The sequence below is a fragment of the Tetrao urogallus genome (assembly GCF_951394365.1).
Source record: "Tetrao urogallus genome assembly, chromosome: 10".
NCBI classification, from domain to species: domain Eukaryota; kingdom Metazoa; phylum Chordata; class Aves; order Galliformes; family Phasianidae; genus Tetrao; species Tetrao urogallus.
The window spans coordinates 17,771,677-17,794,333 of NC_136823.1; the positions used below are offsets into that span (position 1 = coordinate 17,771,677).

A 22,657-nucleotide genomic window follows, 5' to 3' on the forward strand; every position below is an offset into this window, starting at 1 on the left:
GAAAAGTACAAAGTTTCACACTTAGGTAGAAGTAATCAATACACACCTTCAGCATAGGCAGGAGGTTTAAAGAAGGGGTTAGAGTGGAGCCTGAACTGAATGCAAGCATAGAAAGCTAGCAATCCTCATTTGGGACTGTGGGAATAGCAAACAGCAGATTGGCACCATCTCAGCCTGAGGGCTGAGCACAGCTCTGGGCATTGTGCTAGAAGAAAAGGACTTGCAGTGCCAGAGGGCTCCAGCAGAGACAAGGATGAAAAGCAGTGCTGTAACTAGGATGGACGGTATACAGATTGGGAATCCTCTCATCCAAGATAGAATCGTGCTTTTCAAACATGCAAAGGTATGCAGAGGAATCCATGTCTACTGAGAGTAGATAAATAAAGGCACTTCAAACTAAAGTTAGGAATAATGTCTGAACTCAGAATATTATCAGGGTTTTCTAAGGAAATTATGGAAAGCTTTGCATCAGTCTAAGTCTTAAAAGGTAGTAAATATTTGCTAAGGACTTTTTAGGTACAGTTAATGTTACTTGGGGCAGGATTATCTGATACATATAGGTACCATCCAGCTCCATTTCTACTTCAGTAGAATTATCCAAACTTGGATTTCTTTTTTTTTTTTTAAAAGAGTTCAAGCCATTTACACTTTTAAATGACACTAAAGTGCTTCTGTACCCCAGGTGTGTGTGAAGTAGGACCTTACAAAAGATTAAAAGAAAGATTAAAAAGAAACAGCTTTTTTCATCTTTTTTTTTTTTTTTTTTTTTCCCCAAAAACTTAGAAGCTTGTCAAGGTTTGATCGTTCTCCATCTGAAATGGAAACTGGCATCAGTGCACCAGGTTGATCCGTGCCTCCTTTGAGACCACCTACGACTTTTAGGTGAAGCTTATAAAAACCTGTGAACAGAATGAGATTCCTTATAAAAGTGGGATGATTTCCACAAGAGCTGAATTTCTTCATTATCTAAAAAACATCTTTCTCATTCGCATCAGCCAGAAGTTCCAAGGCAACCCTGAGTGATTTTGTTTTTTTTCATACTGGTGAAAATGAGACAAGAGGAAAGAGGATATGGTTCCATGAGCATGACTCATAAAGATAATTTCTCAGTGGAAATTTTTTAGCACTTAAAGGGTTTAGAATGATTTTATGATTTTGTAAACCCATTTTATTAAGTGACTTCTGGTTTCAGCTGTTTTATGAACTGATTCCCAACAGTAAATTACAACCTTACCCTTTGGGAGTAAAGGCCAAACATGTATTTTTTTCTTGGTTTAATTCATCATACGTTGACTGAAATGTCAAAGGAAATTAAAGCAAATTGTTATGTAAATCCTTGTGGGTACACGTTTCATTTCTGCAGAATAAACTTTATGACAAAAAAATGTTGTATGTTTTCTTGTTTGATTTTTTTGTTGTTGTTTTTATGTAGTGCATGTAAAACATTATATTGCTTTTTCCTTTCATACCACAGCTACCATTCTGCCATTCACCTGTTAACACCATTCCTCCTAACCCAGCGGTGCTTGGTGAATGGACCACGGACAGATTTTGCTTTCTTGCTTTTAGAAGCTCACCCCTTTGCCACATGGAGAGGATGAATGAGTCTCAGATATTACATGTGATTACCATCAACCTCCTTTCCAGCTTTGTGTCATTTTGGGATTACTTTCACGTTGGGATGATCCTGATTAGATCATTTATTGCATCTTATGTTTCTGAGTCTTCAATGGTGCAGTGGAACGTCATTTTACATAGAGAAAATTGGGGCATTTGTTTTGAATCTATACTTCAATTACTCAATATCTCTTCCTGTTTTTACAGAATATCAAGGTAGTCACAGGAAGACACACTTTACTTTCCACTGATTGGATGGGAGGAATTTTTGACCTTGGAAAGTGGAGATGGTGTTGCTATGGAAACTAATACTTCTGCTGCCATTCATGAGCTGCAGCACAGGTAAAATGTTCTACTGTTTGTGTTTGTGATTGATAAATCTGTATCAGTATCATAATTCTTCTAGAAAGGCGAAGCAATTACCAAAACTAACAGTACTTATTCGCATGAACAAGTGATTAAGGAGCTTTTCATTAGGACATCCTTTAATTTTAAGCAACACGAGTTGCTGCCTTTGAACTAGGAAAGCATGTTTCAAGATCATAAGAAAAGTGTACTTCAGGTGATAGCTTTTAAAGTGAGGAAAAATTACAATTGTCGCTTCGCTAACAACATGCATGTGAAAGGCATTTCCTAGCCACAGCACAATCAGGTCCCAAACCAGCAAATTTAAAGAACAGAAGACCATTGTGAGGTGTATGGAAGTTTGGTGTCTACACTTAAAAAAAAGTACACCTTTATGTCTCATCTGCACTCATAAAGTGTCTTAAATCACATTTAAATTCATTGATGAATTTCCAAACTGGTGAGAATCACAAGGACTGTCAAAACATAAATGCCAGAAATGAAGGGAAATCTTGCTTCTTGCTTACAGCAAATGCAGACATTTCTTCCTTCTTTGCCTCCAGTTGGCATGGTGATAGACCCTTGCACAACCCTTGTGGTCAGTGATCTAAAATCCAGGTCATCATCTCTATCCTCAGGTGGTATTCAGAGAAGAAAGTATGGTTGGAGGAGGCAGAACTGCTTTTCCCCATTCTCCTCCTTAAATATATCTTGTACTTAACTAAGTGAGCAACTTGCTGCTGATGTATGGTAAGGCAAAACGTTCTTTTCTTCCTGGATGACCATTGCTCACCACAAAGGTTCTCTATTCTGAGTTCATTTGTGTTTTTCTGAACCTTTCTTCTAATTTGAAACATGTAACTGGAAAATTCTGTTTCATAAAATCCTATAAGTAGAATTAATGCTTATGATTCATTACAGACCCATTTGAGACCAGGGTCCAACTGGTAACTTTGAGGTTATAATGAATTTGGGGATGAACTGACCTTTCACACTGTCTGTGATAAAAACCATGACAACTGACTTTTGCCTATAATTAATGTATTGAACTCTAAATAGCTGGTATGTTACTCGTGTACTTAGGAAGAAATTATGTTAAAGTAACCTCAAATGATACTTGAATTAATTATGTACTGCATGAGTCAGCAGCTGTTTATAATGAAGAAGCTACAGAAGCAGACTGCAGACTGCAGTGGTATTTTAAAATACTATTTAAATTAAACTGCACAGTATTTTGTCTATTAATAGATTCCAGGTGAAAACGTAAATCTCAGGGCCTGACATTCTGTCAAATCAGTACTAAGTGCCTGTTCCAGTAACAAACAGCCAACATTTTAATCATAATACACGATTTGCAGATTTCAAATAAGCAGTCACTCATTTAATCCCAGATATGGTGAAGAAAACATAGCGACATGTTTATGAGCCCAATCTTCCCTTTAATTGCCTGCAATTGTAACTACACTGGGAGCCCACTGCACTGCCACAGAGCTTACCTGCCCTACTGGCTGCTTCTTACAGATTGCTTCCTTCTTTTCTCATCTAAATTAAAGGTCTTACAGTGATTTTTTTAGAGTGTAGGACACCCCTATGATTCCTTGATTGCTTTTACCAGTGGTGAAAGAGATGGCGATCCAGAAATTTAAAACAGTGATGAGGCACAATATACCTTAGTGATGAACAAGATATTTAATACTCTTGTTTTATATTTCCAAATATAACCTTTCCGTTCGCTTTTTTTTTCACAAAGCTTTCATTTTTCAAACTTTTTGTCATCTTCATCTCTCTTGCTAGAAGATCATCTTTTAATGAGACCAGTATCCTGGGCCAACGGAGCTAGAAGATATTAGGAGCTCTCATTTACGTTAATGTGTTCAGGTTTTTGAAGACTTAATAGCTAAAAATGTAAATGATCTATTTTCCTAAGCACCAGGAGCAGATCATGATGGCACCTGTGTCCTGATTTGGCTGTCAACTGAAGGAACTGCAAAGTGCCTACTGACTTCAGGTAGATAAGTTAAGTTGTACCTGAGTGTAAATTACTAATGTGGGCTTACGCTGATTTTTACTAGGCAGCACTCTGAAATATGCATGATGGTAATAGTCAAAGTTGCAGTTATGGGTAAAACTTCTTTGATTTATTATATGGATGGCTCACATCAGTGCAGTAGTGAGAAAACCGAGTGTGAGAGTTTGAAACTTGTCACAGTGCTAGAGAGCAGTCTTGTGGGCTGGGGCTTGAAAGGTAATTCAGGTTGTTAGATGACATTGGTCAGCCATTTCTACTCTTTTGGTATAACAACCTCAGTTATACCAGACATGTAGAATGAAAATGAAATTGACCCATAAATGAATTTTAAGTCTAAGGATTACATTCGCTGCACAGTAAAGCTAGATATTATTACCCCCCAAAATGGCAGTTCAGCTACTCAGAAATCAAATTGCTCTTATATTTCTCAAACCTTTGGAAAGCTTGTAGAAAGAGTAATATTCCTTCCAACTTTTGTTTTGCAGCAGTGCTTTATTATTTGACTCAACAAGGATCTTGGGGTTTTCTTGCAAGTGTCTTAAGGGATAAAATAAAACAATGTATGCATGCCCAGTGACACAGTGAGGGAACAGGTTACACTTTTTTCACAACCCATTGCAATTTAAATGAGATAATCTGATCTAAGTGAAGGACCAGAAGCAAGAAGGGTGCTGAAGATAAACACAGAGATCATTACTTTTAATTCTGTGTGTTTGCTGAATGGACATATGACAGCCATCTCCATACACCGTTGCTGAAATTTAAACATTGCTTGATACTAACGTGCTAAGCAAGAGCGCTCACTTTATGTATTAAAGATGTAGACAGAATTTTGAGAGGCTGATCTGAACAGAAGAGTGGCCTAAGCTTTCAAGAAAGGAAATAATTGAAGAGAAACAGGTGCTATTTGGTTTTCCCTGTGGATGATCTGAATACATGATACCGGGCAAATAAACAAGTCTGTTGGTAGCTCTCTTCACAGCACCACATGTACAGTCCCACTTTGGCACCAATTTCACTGCAGCTATCTCAGCTTCCCTGCTTCCTTCCTGCACTTCTCTGTGGCTCTTTACTGTTCAGGAAGAGGAGGAAAGCTATCTTGTAATTATTTCTGCAGTTTCTCTCTTCTTCCTGGACTGCTTTTACAAAATTTGCTTGTATTTCCCATTCCCAAGGGCTGCTGTGGTTCCTCTTTTCTCTGATTTCTTGTGGCTTCTGTGTTTGAAAAGCACACACTTCAGTTAGAGTGCTTTGCAACCGGCCCTTGGTCTGCTAGTCATCTTGACTCCATCATGGAAGCAAGTAGATTTTCCAAGGTTAAAGATGAAGAAAACAGAAAGTGTCAGGCACTTAAAAATAGCTGTGGACAATGTAAGTATGAAAAGCCAACCAGTTATTCTGAAGTTTTATTTTGGAAATGAAGGAGTAATTATGTTTTTACAGTCTGTTGGCTTCTTAGACAAAATTCAATTGAAGATGCAACTGCAACCTCCTGGGCTGTGTTTTGGCCCATCATTTTGAAACTGCTAAATTAGAGAGAGAAATTTCCTGATGTAAAGTGTCCTGACGCTCCTTTGGGTCACAGCATGATGAATATTGAATACATCACATCCCACGCTCTGCCTGCAGTCTCTTGCAGATTTATTGTTAGCATAACAGCACCTTTAGGAATGGAACAGCAGACCATATATTTTAAGACAAGTGACATCTTTGCTATTTCTAACAGCAAACTGTGGAGAAGAACTAGTTTAGCCCAAAATGTTAGGGCGTTTCTGAACAACCCGAGGCTTTCAGAGACCCACTGATGAGTCAGAGAAAGATAATAATTAGGTCTCCCTTGGACAACATGGAAGTTCTGATGACTTTGGCAAGCAGTGACCCTGAAAGCTGTGTTTCTGTAAATGACTTCCAAGCATCTGGCAAGAGATGATGTCTGGTAATGCAGTGACCTTCTCAGGGGAGTGAAAAGTGACATTTAAAGAAAAACCTTTATTTCCATTTTATGGGATGCCATTTGGTTCAACTTGTTTCCTGATCACAGTGAACAGTAAACATACTCCATTAGAACTAAGCCAGAAAATGAGAGCACCTAATGGCCCTGGAGCTGCAGAGCCTGAGAGGGTGACAGACAGATGGAGATCCTGAGGAAGGTGACTTAGTTCTTCCCTTGCTAGCATTGTCCCAACTGAAATCCAGTATTCTGAGATTCTGATGCATTACTAGGACATGCTACTCTTTGAACTAGTAGAAAAAAAACCAGACTCTTTAAAAAAAAAAAAAAAAAAATATGAAAACGTGCAAGATAAAGGGAAAACATGACAGATAGGAAGGGAAAATAAGTGAAAACATGACAGATAGGAAGGGAAAATAAGTTATTTTTCTAATCCATCGCCTGGTTTTGCAGACATAGCATTTAGAAAATCTTACCGTAAATATTGCCTTAAGCTGGAGAGCAGGTGATTTGTGGAGAGTGAGCTGCTCTGCCTCTGTTCATTTCTAGAAGGGCTTACACAGAGCTGGTCTTTAATTTTAGGAATGAGAAAGAACAATGTTATTATTTCCATTTCCTGTCTCTTATCAGAACTGCAAACTGTTACTAACTTGAGGGCAAAAAGGAGACAAAATAAGCTAGTATCTAAGAAATGTGAATGTCTTCCTTCAACAAAAGGCAATGTAAAGGATGAATCCTCTTGTGACTAAGAGGGGTGGTGTTCAGGAAGCCCGTGAGCAATTTCTGGCTCTACCATTTACTGGCTACAGGAGCAGGAGGATGTTATCATGCACCATGGAGTTATTTCCTTCATTGCTCAATTCCAAGAGGGAGATATATTCACAACTGTGTGTGGTTTCAGCTGCCATGATAACAAAGCACGTGTAGAAAGGAATGATGACGCAGCAATGATGGTAACATCAGTAAAGAAATGGCAACCGACATTAGCAGAGCTGAGGACACAGCTTTGGTATTTTTACACTTCCACAGTTTGCACTGGAAATCTTATCACTTGTTTTGAAAAGGGAAGGATTAGAGCAAGGCTGAGAATTTCTGAAAGCCTCGCCCATTATGTTGGATTTTAAACACAGTTTTCATAGCTTTGCAGTAAAAAAACAAAAGCCCTCTTTCCAGGCAGCCTTTCTAAATGGGCAACGAAGTGTATCACCATGATGCATTGTGTCAAACTGACTTGATGGATACGAGGAACGATGTCATCTAATGTTACATAACATGGGCTAGACTCACGTTATAGAAGCACCTTCCTTATTGCATTTCCTTTCCAAGAAAAAATGTCTTTCTTGAATTCCCTCAAATGCACAGACGTACGGTGAAAAAGAGGTTAGAGCTCAGATGCTTCTTTGAGGGTCAATACACTTTCAAATTTTAGGTTGCATTGATTTAGCTGTCAGAAAGATGTTATTTACAGTTCCTGAAGTTAAGTCGAGCGTGCTAGAATTCATGGAAGTCATTACTGGAGGTTTATGTTTTCTGTGTAGCTCCAGTACAGAAGTTCTTCCTATAGCCTGGAAGGACTAACAGATTTTTATAGGGGTTTAAATAATTACTGCTTCCTAATCTCCTCAATTAGTTACTTTACATTAAAAAGAAATGTTATTTTTCTATATTGTGAATTTTACACGTTTTCTTTCTGTTTTATACTAAGTCATTTCATCTCTTCTTATGAAAGGCTCATTAACTTCATACTGGTACTTTAGAAATACTTCTTTTTTTCACTGCCAAGAAGTTAGCAGGTAATTAAGCGCTTAAAATATTTTAAGCACTGTCTTCACGAGCAATAGAAAATTTAAGTGAAGAAAAAAACCCCACCTTAAACTGGCATGATAATATATCACTGTAACAGTTGACTTAAGTTAGAGACACATCCATGTTTTCAAGAGCAAATGAATATAGTTTCTATATTTAATATAAATCTTACTATCTATTTCAGAGGTGAAGGTGTGAATTTTACTTCTGAAACTCCATATCAGCTCATATAAGCACAAAACCAACTGCAATTGTGGATATGTTGTATTCTCCCATATTGCCCAGGGCTTCTTCCTGGCATTAGGGTCATCCATTGACTTTGTTCAAACTTAGAGACCTTTAGGAGGAAGGGGACAGTGGGTTGCTGGCCTCTTACTTCTGTAACGATCTCACCATTAAGCTCGCATTTAAGACATTCTTTTGCTGAGGTTCATTATTTGGGCAGGGTGCTTTATTAAGGAATGCTCTGCTAAAACCCCAGAGCTGGATTTTGAGATTCCCCATTTCGGAGTTGAAGTGGTGGCATCTTTCTCTGATATACAGTTACTGTAATCAAATCATGGATATAATAATCAAATACTTTCTATTGTTGAAACCCATTCCTCAATTGGAATGAGTTCCAACTGGCGTGTGGAAGGTTGCATTTTAATATGCTCAGAGTGACAAATGTTCTTTATGAAATGAAGAGAAAACCAGTTGTATTCTGTAACTTTCCACTAGTAGAAAAGTGCAGCAAATGGATAGGAAATACTGGAAGGATTTATTCAACTTTCAGAAAACAGAAGGAAGCACAAAAAATGAGTCAGCTTAGAAATGGAAACCCTGATCTAATTTCCACGTGTCTTACTATTCCCATCCAGCAGATCTGCACAAGCTGACATGGGTGAAGCCTTGCTCACCAGCTTTTAAGAGCTGTAACCATATCTGCTACTTCCACATAATCACAGGCTGATCATCCCTTCCATTGTTTGCAGAAGCTTGAAAATAAAATGTCTCTAGTTATTGATTTGCTACTTCTTTTTCATTTAGTGACTATTGATTGCTGTTTATGTGTGTGTGTTTCTTGTTGAGCAGAAATTAACACTGAAAACTCCTTGGAATTCACTGCATTCGTACCTGCTTGGCATTCCTGGGCAAAGCTTGCTCGTACAATCACTGTAACTGCGGTTTTCAAAAACCTGTTTCATTTTCTCCTCCAATCTCTGGTAGCAAAAAGAGATTTATGTAAACAAATTTATTTTTTATTTTTTTAACTATTATTATTTTTGGTACTTGTATGGGGCAGCAAATGAGATTGTCATAGAGTTTGAATCTGCAGAGTCATTTCAGATAATACAGTTTTATCCAGGCTCTGGTTCTCACGCCTGCATTACCAACATAAACCTCCTAGGGTGTGTGGCATTTTTTTCATAACTATCTGGATGAGAAACTCCTGTGATTACCACTAAAATTGCTTGCTGTGTATGCATGGGAAGCCAACTCTGAGTCACATGCTGATCTGTAATTTGGGAAAAATACGGATGGATTAGTCTAGCAGGGCCATGTGTAAGAATGAAAATGTCTGAGATAGAGATGAGCCGTTGTTGACTGAAGCTATTACTTCTGTACCATCTGTAATGCAGTCCTCTCAATGGTCTTATTATATCCAGATCCTGTACTCTTCCTAGTTTTGGGGCTATTAACTCAAAACACGATCAAAATCTCAAGCCACATATGTATTTTCCATGAGATAGATTATAGTCCTGAGCCTTAAAATAATAATGCGCGTAGATTCTTTTTATTTACCTTATCTTTGTTTTTAATTCTCCAGAACTCCCCTTTTCCATCTTCTCTCACCACATACAAGGGGTGGAATCTTTGTAAAACAAACCAAAAACCCTGAAACAAACAAAGGGAAAAGCAGCTTTTCACTCTCATGGCATTGCACAGATTCAAGAATGGTGTAAAAGAACCACACTATTCAGGATCTGTGTCTATGTTTAACAATATAGTTATCATCAGCAGCATCCATAGGTAGGGCTTTCTCAACAGGAGACCAACAACCCCCACTTCTGCTTCCTAAGGTCTGTGTAAGGGCACTCCATGAGACAGTCCTTGTCCCAGTAGGGTGGCTGAAAGAGGAAAGAGTCAGGTCAGCTTTGCTGTAGGAGGTGAATCTATGGATGATAACAATCTCTATACCTTTACTTCTATAAGCTCAATTTTTAGATTCATTTGGGATTTTGGCAATAGGATTCTTTTTTCCAGTATAGAGTAATACCATGGTATTTTGTCCTTTGTTCAATATTAATATATGCTTTATTGTTCTACTCTAATTATGTTCTCATTATTAAAGGGGCAATATGTTTTCCTCTGACAGATATTGTTACTGGATATTGGTTATTCTGTGCCATTGTTATTAATAATTTGTAGCAATTGAATCAGTATTATAATATTTCTCTTCTAAATCTCTTTTGCTGCTAATTAAGGCACTATCTGTGAAATTGTTTAGCTCCAAACACCATGCTCCTGCTTTTCAACCCACTGTAATTGCCTGAAAGTCATTCATTTCTACTTACGTAAGTCAGATCTTTTAATCAAGGCTCCTGTGAGCTTTGCTATGGCGTGAGCTGCTGTCAGTAGGAATGAAAACTTCTCATTCCATCAGAATGAGCTTTTGCTGGATTGCTGTGTGCTCTTGGACAGACCTTGTTTCTGTTTCTTTATGGCCCTAGCAGACATTCAGGCTGCAATTCCTCCCAAACAGCGACTTTGTCTCCGTCTAATAGACTGTGCCCTGAACTCAACCTTAAAATGGCTTTGGAGTTTAGAGTAAAATCCATCCAAACTTTGACTCGTGCTTAGACGGCCTCCCCACCAACAGAGAAGTGATTTATGGAACACAATTTCTTCATCCTCTCATACTGTTTCACTTCATACACTTATGCCAAATAGTTTGTGATGATTGATTACTTTTCCTACAGCATATATTAAAAATGTATGCTGGAACAGGCAATGTGAAAAAAATCCAGGGTTTAATCTCCACTAACATCTTGATGAGCATTAATCAGATTTGTATTTCACTCATATTAGTCTAACGCTATTGAAATCACTGACAATAATGTAACTTAGATCAGAATATAGCATTATACCTCCAACTGCTGTTTCTAATTAGATTTATTCTATTTTATGCAGAGTGTAGCAGAAATAAAGGAGTTTTCTCAGTGTCTTTCTTATAAACATTTGTAGTCTTCCAAAAAAAGTAATTGTTTGCTCCGGGGCAGAGTAAATACAGTCATTTCTGCAATAGATTTAGAATAGATCATATTTGCCTGACGAGTGACCTTAGCAGCTATGACTTGTCATCTTCTAATTAGTGTACACTTATTTTTTTCACTAAATTAACCCCCAGCCTCTCTTAAAGATAAGCTGATGGTATACCGAATCCTGTGTCGTGTTGCAATTAAAATGGTGCTGCACATGTACTCCTCCAATTTGCCTTAAGAAAAGTATGTCTCTGTATTGAATTGATTATGAATTCGATAGGCAGTTAAGGAATAACCTCATCATGCTGAAAATTCGCCATGAGAGCTGGGGAATAGGAACACCTCCATGTTATTAAAAAAAAATGTCTCAAAGTACAGAGAGCAAACAAGAAGCCAGGTCTTACTATTACTCCTGGATGTTTGCTTTTGAAAGAAATACATATATATACTTCTCATAAAATCCAAAGCCTCATGAAGTCTGTCTGGGTTGCGAGTTCATTTTTGTTTCCATGTGTATTTTCAAGACTTTCTATGACAAAATGTTTAAATTCCCAAATATTGAAGGGTTTATCCTCACTAAATCTCTGAGGGTGTTTTGTAGTGACATTTACTTTTACAAAGCTTTCTTCATTCAAAATTCAAAAGCAGTACAGTGGCTAAAGTAAGAAACAAAGGACAACACTCTGCTCTTGGTCAGCAACATGACAGCATCAAAATGGCCTTTTCTCAGTCAGATACTAAATGCAGTGTAAAATTGCATCAGCTGCCAGTGCTTCCCATAACATCTGTATGACATGTAACATCTGTATGAAAGAAAGCCTGAAACTCTGGGGAAAATATCCAGCCCAGTTCCCATTTTGTCCCTTAAGACAGCTGATCTCTGCTTTTTTAACTAGAATGCTAAAACGTATGGTTTGAAAATCAGGCTGAAATTCACAAGTATTATAAGAAAACTTAACGTGAGCTAAGATTTCATGTTGCAGTCTAATGCATACAAAACATACATAGCTATTTTATGGGTAAAGGGTGAGAAAAGATCACTTTTGCCAGCCCAAAGTTGGATATCACTTTTGCAGGCCAAGATAATAAACCAACAATATTTTATAATGCACTGACATTTAACTAAAATGTCCATGCAGTTTCCAAGATGATAGAGACGTGAAAATACTACCAAGCAAAAAATAAATTCCTGTAAACAAGGTGCAATTCACCTGGCTGCAAATAGCAAGGAGAGGAAACAAAAGCACTATGCTTTGTTTCCTTTAAAACTCTGCACTGTAAACCTGCCTAAATTAGACTGGTATCTATTGTTGATTATAGCACTGCCCAGAAATATGGCTTTTGGATGTTTTGTCATAACTCCACAGTGATACCACACCACAGACACATTAAGCATTAGTCAGGATCATACGATTTTCCAGCTACTACATGTCAAAAAATATACTGTCAGCCTGCTGGGACAACTGCGCCGGCAGATGGATGACACCAGGCTGTGATGGATGGGCTGCAGCACAGCAACCCCTCACACACCTTTGCAATGCTTTACCCTTGTGGGGCAGACAGGTATTCCAATGCCAAAACTCATCGAATTTGGGAGATCGAGAGCCTGAACTCAGTTCTGTCATTGCGGACTGGAATCCTCCACCTGTTCTTTCTCTCTTCTGATGTTTTGTTTGACAATGTTTTAATTTTTATGTTACTTAATTCTTTCTGCTTTTGTGCCCCTGCGTCATGATTGGTTTTTGCACTGCGTGTTAATGCTTGTATTATCCCTGTAATGGAATCCTCTCCACCCCACTTGTGTCGGTGATGAGGAGGGACAACCCCTGTGCTAAGTGCACTCCTTCCTTTGGTGCATTACAAATCAAACTACTTCCCCCTTTTCTCGCATCTGCTTCAGTTCGAATTTCACCACTGGCAGAGATGAAATGACTAATTTCTGTCTTATGCAGAGAGTCCTCCTGCAGTTCTTTCTGCACATCTACTTTTTCCCTGAATAGTTGTCATTTAATGCCCTGTTATCTTAGATGGCACTCATTTAGTGGTTTATTAAGCAGTAATTTAGCAGCCTGTTATCAGTTCCTACTGTAGCTAAGAAAAATATGCAATCCAAGTCCACAAGATTTGTGCAGAATTACAGCATTTTTGTGATTTTTGGATTAGAGAAAAATTACAGTAAAGGCATACATCTGAAATGTTTAGCCTGCATTTCATTACTGTTCTTCCACTGAGGCCTCCAATAGAATGTTGGATTGCCCTGTCTTTATTTCTGCTTCCAGCCTGGGCAGTGACATTGCACAAAATTGTGCAGGTCTCAATGGACTGTGTTAAGCATAAGGATGCCCCAAGCCTGCCTTCTTCCCCCTGTGTTCTGAAGTTTTTGGAATGTTTTCAGATGGGGAGAAGGCAGAGGGCTTACATTCGTTTTTATGAGCTTCTTAAAAGAAAAAGGAAAATAGGAAGTTTAAATGAAAGCAAGGGCAAGAGCAGCAGAGTGTGCCCTAGGCATTAATTGCAGGGGGATCAGTGTGACTCACAGCAGGAAAATATTCAGTTTTGCAAAATAGAGTTGAGGATAACAAAGTCTTGATTTGAAACCATTGCTTTCAAGATCTGGATAAAATAGAAATATTAATAATTTCTGTTTCTTAAAATTGCCGGATTACAAGTGTTTAAGTTAAAGATAAATGAAGCAAGAACAAAGATTCAGAGGTGCCAGCCTGCTAAAATGAAAATAGTAATGAAGTAGACAGAAGTATAGATATAGGTGTATTCTTTTATAGAAAAGCATTTCTGGTTGTGGTTTCCCCCTGGAAACATGCATCAGAGGCACACAGGACAAATCTTACAAACTGTTCCCCAGGTGGTGCAGCATCCCACACTCCACTGGCTTGCACTTGGAGTGAGAGCTGCCGGAAGAATGAAAAGGGACACCCAGGAAGGACGGTTGGGCTCCCATTTGTAAGAGCACAGCACTGAAATGAAGCCATCGGGAGGGGAAAGGTGTAACAGAAGGCTTCTCCAGTTGACCACTTTTTCCCCTGGTTTTTCAGCCTGCCTACATCACCGTCTCTGTTTCCCCTTCATGCTCCTGGCCCACAGCCTAGCAGTGGCTGGTGTGGTTCCTCCTGAGCCCTTCCCTTCCCATCTCTGCTCCACAGCAGTGTTTCAGTGCAGCCCTATCAGCCCATGTGTATTTTCTCCATTCTGTTGTGTTTTGTTTTGCTATTTGTGCTGTCATAGAGAAAGGTCTTTTTTTTTTTCTTGAATGGAAAAGACCAGTAATTTGACAGTGAGACATCCTTGGCTTCCCACACATCAAAGATGTTGGTATTAGTCTCCTTAAAACAGAAACTAAGGACAGAAATTGTCCGAGAACTCCACTGCTAGCTATTACTTTCCCAAACATGAGCATTTACAAAGTTATGTTTGTTGCTGCTGTGAAATTTTAGGATGCCGTTACTGGAACGGCTTTAACTTCATTTGTATTTGCTCAGAAAAAGATCATCATGAAGATACTAAATAGTCACAGAAGATGATGGCTTCAAATAGTGTCTTTTGGCTGATCTATAATCATTTGCTTTGGCAATTTTATTCAGGAACATTAGCACTGATCACTAATGCTGTGTTCCTAATTATTTCTGAAATATTGTGCTGTTGCTCATGCTGAAATGCATAACGAGCAAAGCAGTAGGTTAGTTTGGAATGCAATGCTCTAACCAGTTTTTAATCATTGAGTGATAATGTTAGCTTGTGTTTTGACTTTTACTGTTTAATTGCCAGTAATAAAGCAAATCTTCATTGATGATATTTAGCAGAGTTCAGTTTCATTTATCTCTGTTTATCCTATTTATTGTAAAAGTGCCTGAAAGCTTTCAGTGCTTGACACAATAGCAAAACACACAGTGCAATTTTTTTTTTTAGATTGTCCAATATTTTCCACAGTAGATGGGTTATGATACTCTTTTGTGGGGAAATACTGCACCTCCCTGTTATCAGCTGGTTTTCAGAATGCACTGAATGTCTCATGGTGGAGCTGCGTCCCATGAAATCCCAACCAGTTTTTTTTTCTGAGATAGAGGCTTTTTACATCACTATTTCTCTTCTGCTGTTTATGACACTCAGGATTTTTGTTTGTTTGTTTTTCCTAGAATGCCAAAATTATAAAAATCAACTATAAGCAACCTAAGGATGAACCAGATCTGCAGGTGATTCTACAGAATACTGGTTCATATCAAGGGTGCATCCAACCTATTGAATGGCAGTCAGACAAAAGCAGACACCTAGAGAAGAGTGAGAGAGCAGAGATGCTCTATGGCTGGAATACTGTATTACTTTCATACTACATACAAAGCAGTACAGAAGCAGAATGATTTTATTTGGGACTGTGAACACAGAGCAGAGGAGCATGCCATGCCCTTGCCCTACAGATGTTCTCAATCTGCATAGCAATGCAAGGAGCTAGGAGAAACGTGGAGATAGTTCTGCTCGAACCCTGAGTGTTTTGACCAGCCAGTTATCAGTATTGAAATAAACAAGACCTGATATCTAGTTTAATTTTAAGTTCCACGTTTAGTTTCAGTCTACTAAAGTAGTGTCAATTCTGTGACAACAAGCTTACGAGAATCAGTCATCACAGCGTATGTGAGATAATACCTTACTTGATAAATGTAATTTAAATTAGGATCTTCCTTTGGTTTAGAAATGTTATAAACACCTCTTGTATTCCCCTTCAACTATATGTAAGAAAATAAAAACCTTTTTAATCTTGTCTGGCTTGACACTACCTTGATTTTTTTTCCCAAGATTTTATTCCCCAATTATCAATCATTGGCAAACAAGGAGTGGCAGTCTGGGATTCCTTTTTCCTATGTTCTAAAGAGTTCTGCCATGGTGATAATTTGTGCCAGAAGTATAAATTCTTTCCACATGTCTTTCTTTTATTCTTTTCATGATCTCTATTATTTTTTTATTATTATTCTGGAATATGAACCTTCCTATATGCATACAATATTGTTTCTGATGTCAAGTTCTTACAGCTAGTTCCTGCCTCATTCATGCCTGCTATTTAAGCCTTGGTGGGAAAAGCTAACATCTATGAAACAGCCTTTTAGTTCCAGTTATTTAAAGTAAATAAGCAGAATTTAAATAACATGTACACACAGCTTAAACATCCACCTCCAATTTAGGTCCCCTATAATGGTGATTGTATCTAGCTTTGTACAAGGTCTGGGAGTCATAATACTGCAAAAAACAAAACACTGCTTCACATTACGACATGTTTCTTATTGAACATAAATGGGAATTACAAAGCATGCTCTCTGGAAACAAAAGAGGAATTGTTGTTTGCTTTAGTACATTCAGGCTACTTGCAAACTCGCCCTTTTCATCATTTCTTTTTCATTCTAATGTGGCTGGATTTTTGCTGCTAAGTATCTGCGCGAAAATAACGCAGCTGGCATTGATATCCAATAGCTCTTGCACACAGAATTGGTACTGCTTTTGAACACAAAAGTATTTAGTGAATCAATCATCATTTACTGCACGTGATAAAGCCAGTACTCATAGAAGAGCAAAGATATGTTCTTCCCTCTTTCCTTGCAATATGCTTTTTTTTTTTTCTTATAAGATTCTATGTGTGCTATGTATGCATTTAAGTATAGTCTAAATGTAAGTTACATAGCACAGTGTTTTCACACACACGGAGAACTGGAGCTTCACTTGTACCTATTCTCTTCATTAGGGATTGATTCAGTGCCCACTGAAGTTCATGAAAGGCTTTCACTGACTTCAAAGCACTTTGGCTCATAAGTTGACTCTCTAAATAGGAAAAGAAAAAGCTTGATGGGGCATGAAACTATATCTACTGCCAGCCATAAAACCGTTAGCCAAACTTAGCACCCATCAGGCTGCTGAGTGTTTTCTATGCTGGAATTACAGTCATGCTGGGGAAAAAAAAAAAAAAAAAGAAAAAGAAAAAAAAAAGACATATTCTTATAAATGTAGTTGTATTTGATTTGTATTTTCCCAACAGATTACCCAAGTCTTTCTGCCATAGGGTGGGAAAGAAGAAAGGTGCCAGGAAAGATTTGTGTAAATGATCTTGAAGGTTTAAAGACTTGGTTGTCTCGGATACTTCAGCCAAGAATGTGGAGAGGGCGGGGAGCAGGGTAATAAAGCATTTCATTCCAAGTCCTTGAAACTGCTCATACAGTTTATCCTAACATAGAAAAAGGAGAAAAGAGAGACAGGGCTGTTCCTTCCCCAACAGACGCTCAGGAGCTGCAGGATGGAGGTGGAGGTGCAATTCCTTTTTGTCTCTGTCTCCGGAGTCACTGGATGGGAATTAGGGATGCAAGGCAAGATGCTTAATGAAAAGACTGAAACAACTCTGAGCATGAAGTTTGGAAGAAATTTGTCACAAAGCAGTTGGGGTTTTTTGTCTGTTTTTCATGTTGAGTGTAAGAACTCTGTAGCTTGCTGAGTTGTTATGTACTCTTTGAAGCTAATGATTCTGTCTCTTACAATTTATGCTGTGCATCTGTCAATAGGGGCAATGGAGCTTTGGGGTCATCACCAAAAAAAAGTGGAGCTGACCAACATCAGCAGTGGTAAAAATTATCTGAGCTTAATTAATTAAGATAGTAAATCATAGTTAAATTTTACACCAAAAAAAAAACAGTTGCAAAAAACCAGTGTTGGATTTGTTTAACTGGCAAGATAGTACACGATATAGCTGTTATCTTTTGCTGTATTGCGAATTATTGAATTAAGCCTTCAGTCAGTTTGGCAACAGTGCCAAACGAATATCACAGCAGTACAATGCAGCAAACAGTATCTGTCATTGAATCTAAGTCTCACTTATAACCGAAATTACAGTGAACAAAGTGCTTGTGCAGTAGATTGGAAAAGGTTCGTTATTATTTATTCATCTTGCCTAGTAACACAAAAACTAATGAAATTTCATTGAGAAGAGTGCACGTCAAGATTACTATACATCATAAAGACACATCCCTCTAACTTCATTGTGGATATTTGTCTCTGTAATTAGATGTCTGTTCCACAATAGTTCTGTATCTGAAGGACATGGCCAAGTTCATGACATAAAACAAATCACCTGCACAAATGAAAAGGCTTCCTTTATCTTGTCTACATCTTGCACGGCAGCACAAAAGCCTTCAGAAAATCTTTCCATAAAGGCCACAAAGTCATGCATGGCTAGCAATTCTAACATTGTTTCCTTACCTGCTTGTTATTTTTAATTAAATATTGTGTTAATATAATTCATATATTGTGGTATTTATATTCCCCATAGCCCTATATTTGGAGCACAGTGTTTTTACACATATCTAAATCTGTGTTCATCTGTAGCCAAGAGTAGAAATCAGCAAAACACCATTCAGAGTGCATCAGTTATGAGCAATTGTACAACACTGTAGCTTAAACTTATGGAATAGAATATTTTGGGAATATTTTGCTTTTGAATTGAATGCTGTTAACATCATGTAAATGCGGGGTTAGGTTTGATTGCAGTACTCAGTAGGATATTATGAGAGACATCAAATTTGGCATTTAGAGATCTATCATTAATTAATTTGGAATTAGAAGGCATGCGTCTATTAGACTAAAACACAGGTGGAGAGTAAATTCACTGATACCCAATTATATTAAAAAAAAGTGTGCTTAACAGTTAAAGCAATAGTGGTTGTCATAATAAAACTGTAAAAAGTGTTTGAAGCTTTAGTTTTGGACAAAACTTTTGTCACTGTGCATGGGCAAGGCTCGTAATTCAAGACTATAGTCATTTTTGCATAATAATTATTAGCTGCGATATATTACAGTGTCATTTCATATGTAAGGTTCTGGCAAATCTGTCAGCTGGCTGTTAGTAATTAATGTCATTTTTGCACATTTATTGCTTGTTTGCACGCCCAAGTACCTAGGGAAGATGCAGAGTTGGAATATAACCTGAGAATGGAGTCAGTGAATATTTTTCAAAGAATAAAGGTCAGGGATATGGGATTGCTTTTAATGATTCTGTACCATTTGCCAGGGCTGGAGGAGCTGCACGGCTCCTTTCACCTGCTTACACTCACTATTTGTCTGCTGGCCCACAGAGCTTGTATCCCAGATGAAAGGGATGCCTTGCACCACTGGCTGTCATTTTATAGACGGCTTCATAAAGAAAACCTGGGCTCGAGCACCAAGCTTCAATTCATTACTGAGTTTTTCAGACTTCAGCAGGGCCAGGACTTCACCCCGCGTGCCGCCCTGACGCCCACCTTTCTCCCTACATCACAGGCAGATAAGTGTCTTTCTGGTTTGGGTGTCTGATAACAGAGACAATGTGGAATTTCACCACTACTCCCAGTTTGACTTTTTCGATAGAAGCTGCAACTTGAAAGGAACCCAGTGTCTCTAGAGCTCTGTACATCAGTGTCTGAAAGGAGAAAACACATGAAAGTTGAAGGCCCTTTGGGAAAATCCTACAGGTTTTAGGTTGCTTCTGCCTGCTCAAACCTGTAACATCTCTTCTAATCTCGTTTCTCTGTATATAAGTCTCCCGCTTCACTCTCTGATTAAGAACTGAATGAGAGGGAAAGGAGAGTAGCCTGCTTCCCATTACCTGTAATACTGACAAGCTTTTTTCCTTTTTCTAGGAATGCTTCCATGGCCCTTTTGTTCTTCTCACTTCTTTTCCCATCTTCTCTTTCAGTGATTCCTTGCACTGATATGCGTTACTTAAGTTCACACTTTCCTGCTAAGAAACAGCATCTCATCCATTACCTCTCATTTTCCATCAGTCATCCTCCTTAATGTCCTTGAGCTACCAGATCCAAGCTTTGGATGACAAAAATAATCATTCCATTCAGCTTCTGTCAAGATTCAAGCAGAAGCCCCAGTGTTATTTGCCAGTAAAGACTCAATCATATTTAAAGACCTGTGAGCTCTATAAATTCCCCCCTCTTCCAATTAAAACTTACTGATGTCTTAAGTTTTGAAGAAAATTAGACAGATTTTGAAGTCATTTTGATTTTTCCTAGTTTTCTCTACTTATGCTGTCATTACAAGGAGGTCTCTAACTCACATGCCCCATCCTTTATACTAGAACTGACAGGTGTTTTACTATCAAGCTGATTTAAAAGAGGCCTCTTAATCAGTTGTCAGCCTTGGCCCATAAAGTCATATTAATGTTTTGGATCAGATATGAGGCTCTATCTAAGGCACATTACGAAAGATTCATTAGAAACTCACTACCCCTGGAATTTACAGCCTTCCTGGAACTTAATAGCCTGGATAAATTTCTCCTTATCTGGTTTGCTTATGTGAATTATGGCAGTTTTGCATTTAGAAGCTTTTTAGTCTACAAGTTTTACTGTTATTCTGGCCTCTTTTTTCGTACTATCTTCAGTAAGTATACACTAATATATCTGCCTAGGCAGCAGCACAACCCCTCCAAGCCTACTGCGTGGCTCCAAGCAAACAATACTACAGAGATTCGTTTGTCATGCGTATCTTTGGAGAAATCATGGTGGCTTTCAGTGATTCTGGAGAATAGAGGGGAAATATATGGCCATTCTCTACACCAAATGCAAAAGGATGCATCAGGAAATTAGATATGACCAATCTGACCTTTCATATAAATAAGAGATGGACTTAAAGTACGCCATCGGCTCTGAAAGTGCACCTCATTTCTCACAAACTTGGTGGTATTCTCTGTTACGGATTAGGCAGCAAGAAAAGGATATTAAAAAGAAAACAAAATAATAGCATGAAGCCACCTTCACAAAAAGTCATAGACAATATTTCTGTGACAGATGCTGCAACATGTCTGCCATAAAGGAGCTGCCTGTTAGGGTACGTGTAAACCATGGTTCCTCATTCAATATTGTGTTGTATTAGGGACTCTTAAAGGAGCTAGAAGAACTAAGATGTTCAGAAATCTGCAAAAACAGACAAATAAAAAGGCTTAATGAGAAATAGAAGAAATTCTGGTTTGCTTTACAACCATTTGATTGGGAAATTGCAAAGCAGAGAAAAAAATGATTTGGGCTCTTGAATACATACTGGAAGATGTATAATCTATCTGAACAACCTGGTGATACTGTGAGATACAAAACATTAATTTTTCCTGCAGAAACTTTCTCTAATACCGTAGACTCCTAAAAGAAGAATAAAAAGAAATGTGAATTTAAACTCTAGACTGACCTAAGGGCTGAAATACAAGGCTGAAATTCTTACCTTTTAGGTACTGAGTAACCCCACCATTTGCTAACAGCAAGGTAATATAGTGCCTTCAATATAGTTGAGTTAAAGCTTCTTTAATTGGGTTTGCTTCAAATTCTCCAAATGTCCAGTAGTTACAGATAAGTCAGAAAATATTTGGAGCCTACATTAAATTCACATATAGCCTACAAAGTTCAGTGGAATGAGAAAGTTATGGAAATGAATACTTTTTATGTGATTTAGTGCATTTTATGGTCTGTTATGTCACTTATAACATCACATATAATATTCAGCCTTCAAACCACTAGCTCATTTCAGATCTTTTACTAGCCAGACTTTATATCCTAAACAGAAAGGATGTATTTTCTCTTTTTGGCATGTCCATGCTATTTCCTGTATAACATGAGATATTCTTAAAAAGAGATGTGCCCAGCCAAACACCTATTGTGGTATAAAACAAATCAATCTTCCTTGACTGCTACTTTGAATTTTACTCCAATTCTTTTGAAGGATATTTCTCACAGATAGTGCTCATGAAATCACAGAACTGTGCTGACTTTCCGAGTTTCTGAAGGATACACATAGTAAATTGGGTAACTGACATGTGGAAGTGGGTATGAATGTTAAGATGTGTAGAAAACATTGTGGTTATAAGGTGCCATTCTTAAAGTGGTCAAAAAAACTTATGTGTGAAAATTTTTTTGATCATCATTCAATATTCTTGCAAGATGTTCCTTCTTATAGATCCAGTTTGACCACATTCATCAGTAGAAAACTATTTTACTTCTGGAAAAAGGCCGGCGTTAACTTTTCAGTTTAGTTGAAAATATCTAAGAGATGAAATAAGTAATTAAAAAAAAAATTACATTTTAAAAATAAAACTTCAGATGAATCAAATTATTCATACAATTCCAGGATTAGGACTCTCAGAAAAGCACTGAGTGTCAGAAAATGATGACAGCTGACAACAGTGCTGATCTGGCTTTTTTTTCCGATCTAGAGGAAATACATCGAAGTGGTTGAAAAGTACAAAAGCACTTGAATATGTATACAGCTGAAAGCTGATACAGAGGATCTGATTCTTGACGTGCAGTGTGTGCAGTCACTCCTGGCCTTGAAGAAGGCGCTTGGGTTGATGTGGTGCCAGTGATGAGCTGACCTGGCTGGGGTGAAGCTTGGAGAACTGCCTGGGGCACAAGCTGAGTTAATGCATCAGGACAGCTGCTGGTCTTCAGGGATGCAGGAAGAAACTCTGCTAGTGTCAGCTGAATAAGAGCTATTTGCAGCAGCTTAGAAAATCCTTTAGGGGTTACAGGGCTATAGAGCAAGAAGGTTGCAGTTGGCAACCCATGCTTGCAATGAATCCAGAAGGTGGGGTGAAGCAGTGGCTGTGACGAAATACGTTGTATGTTCCTTCTCTTGTTAGTGACAAACAGC

General features: G+C 38.1%; 1 protein-coding gene across 1 annotated transcript in view; it reads left to right on the forward strand.

Annotated features, from left to right (window-relative positions):
* Positions 1-1,904: 1,904 nt before the first annotated feature.
* Positions 1,905-22,657, forward strand: part of CNTN6 (contactin 6) — a gene marked incomplete at both ends in the record, with an annotated part of 101,272 nt that continues 80,519 nt past the window's right edge. Inside the window, one exon of the mRNA XM_079540244.1 lies at positions 1,905-1,959. Coding sequence (XP_079396370.1) covers positions 1,905-1,959 — 55 coding nt within the window. The remainder of the gene's footprint in view (positions 1,960-22,657) is intronic.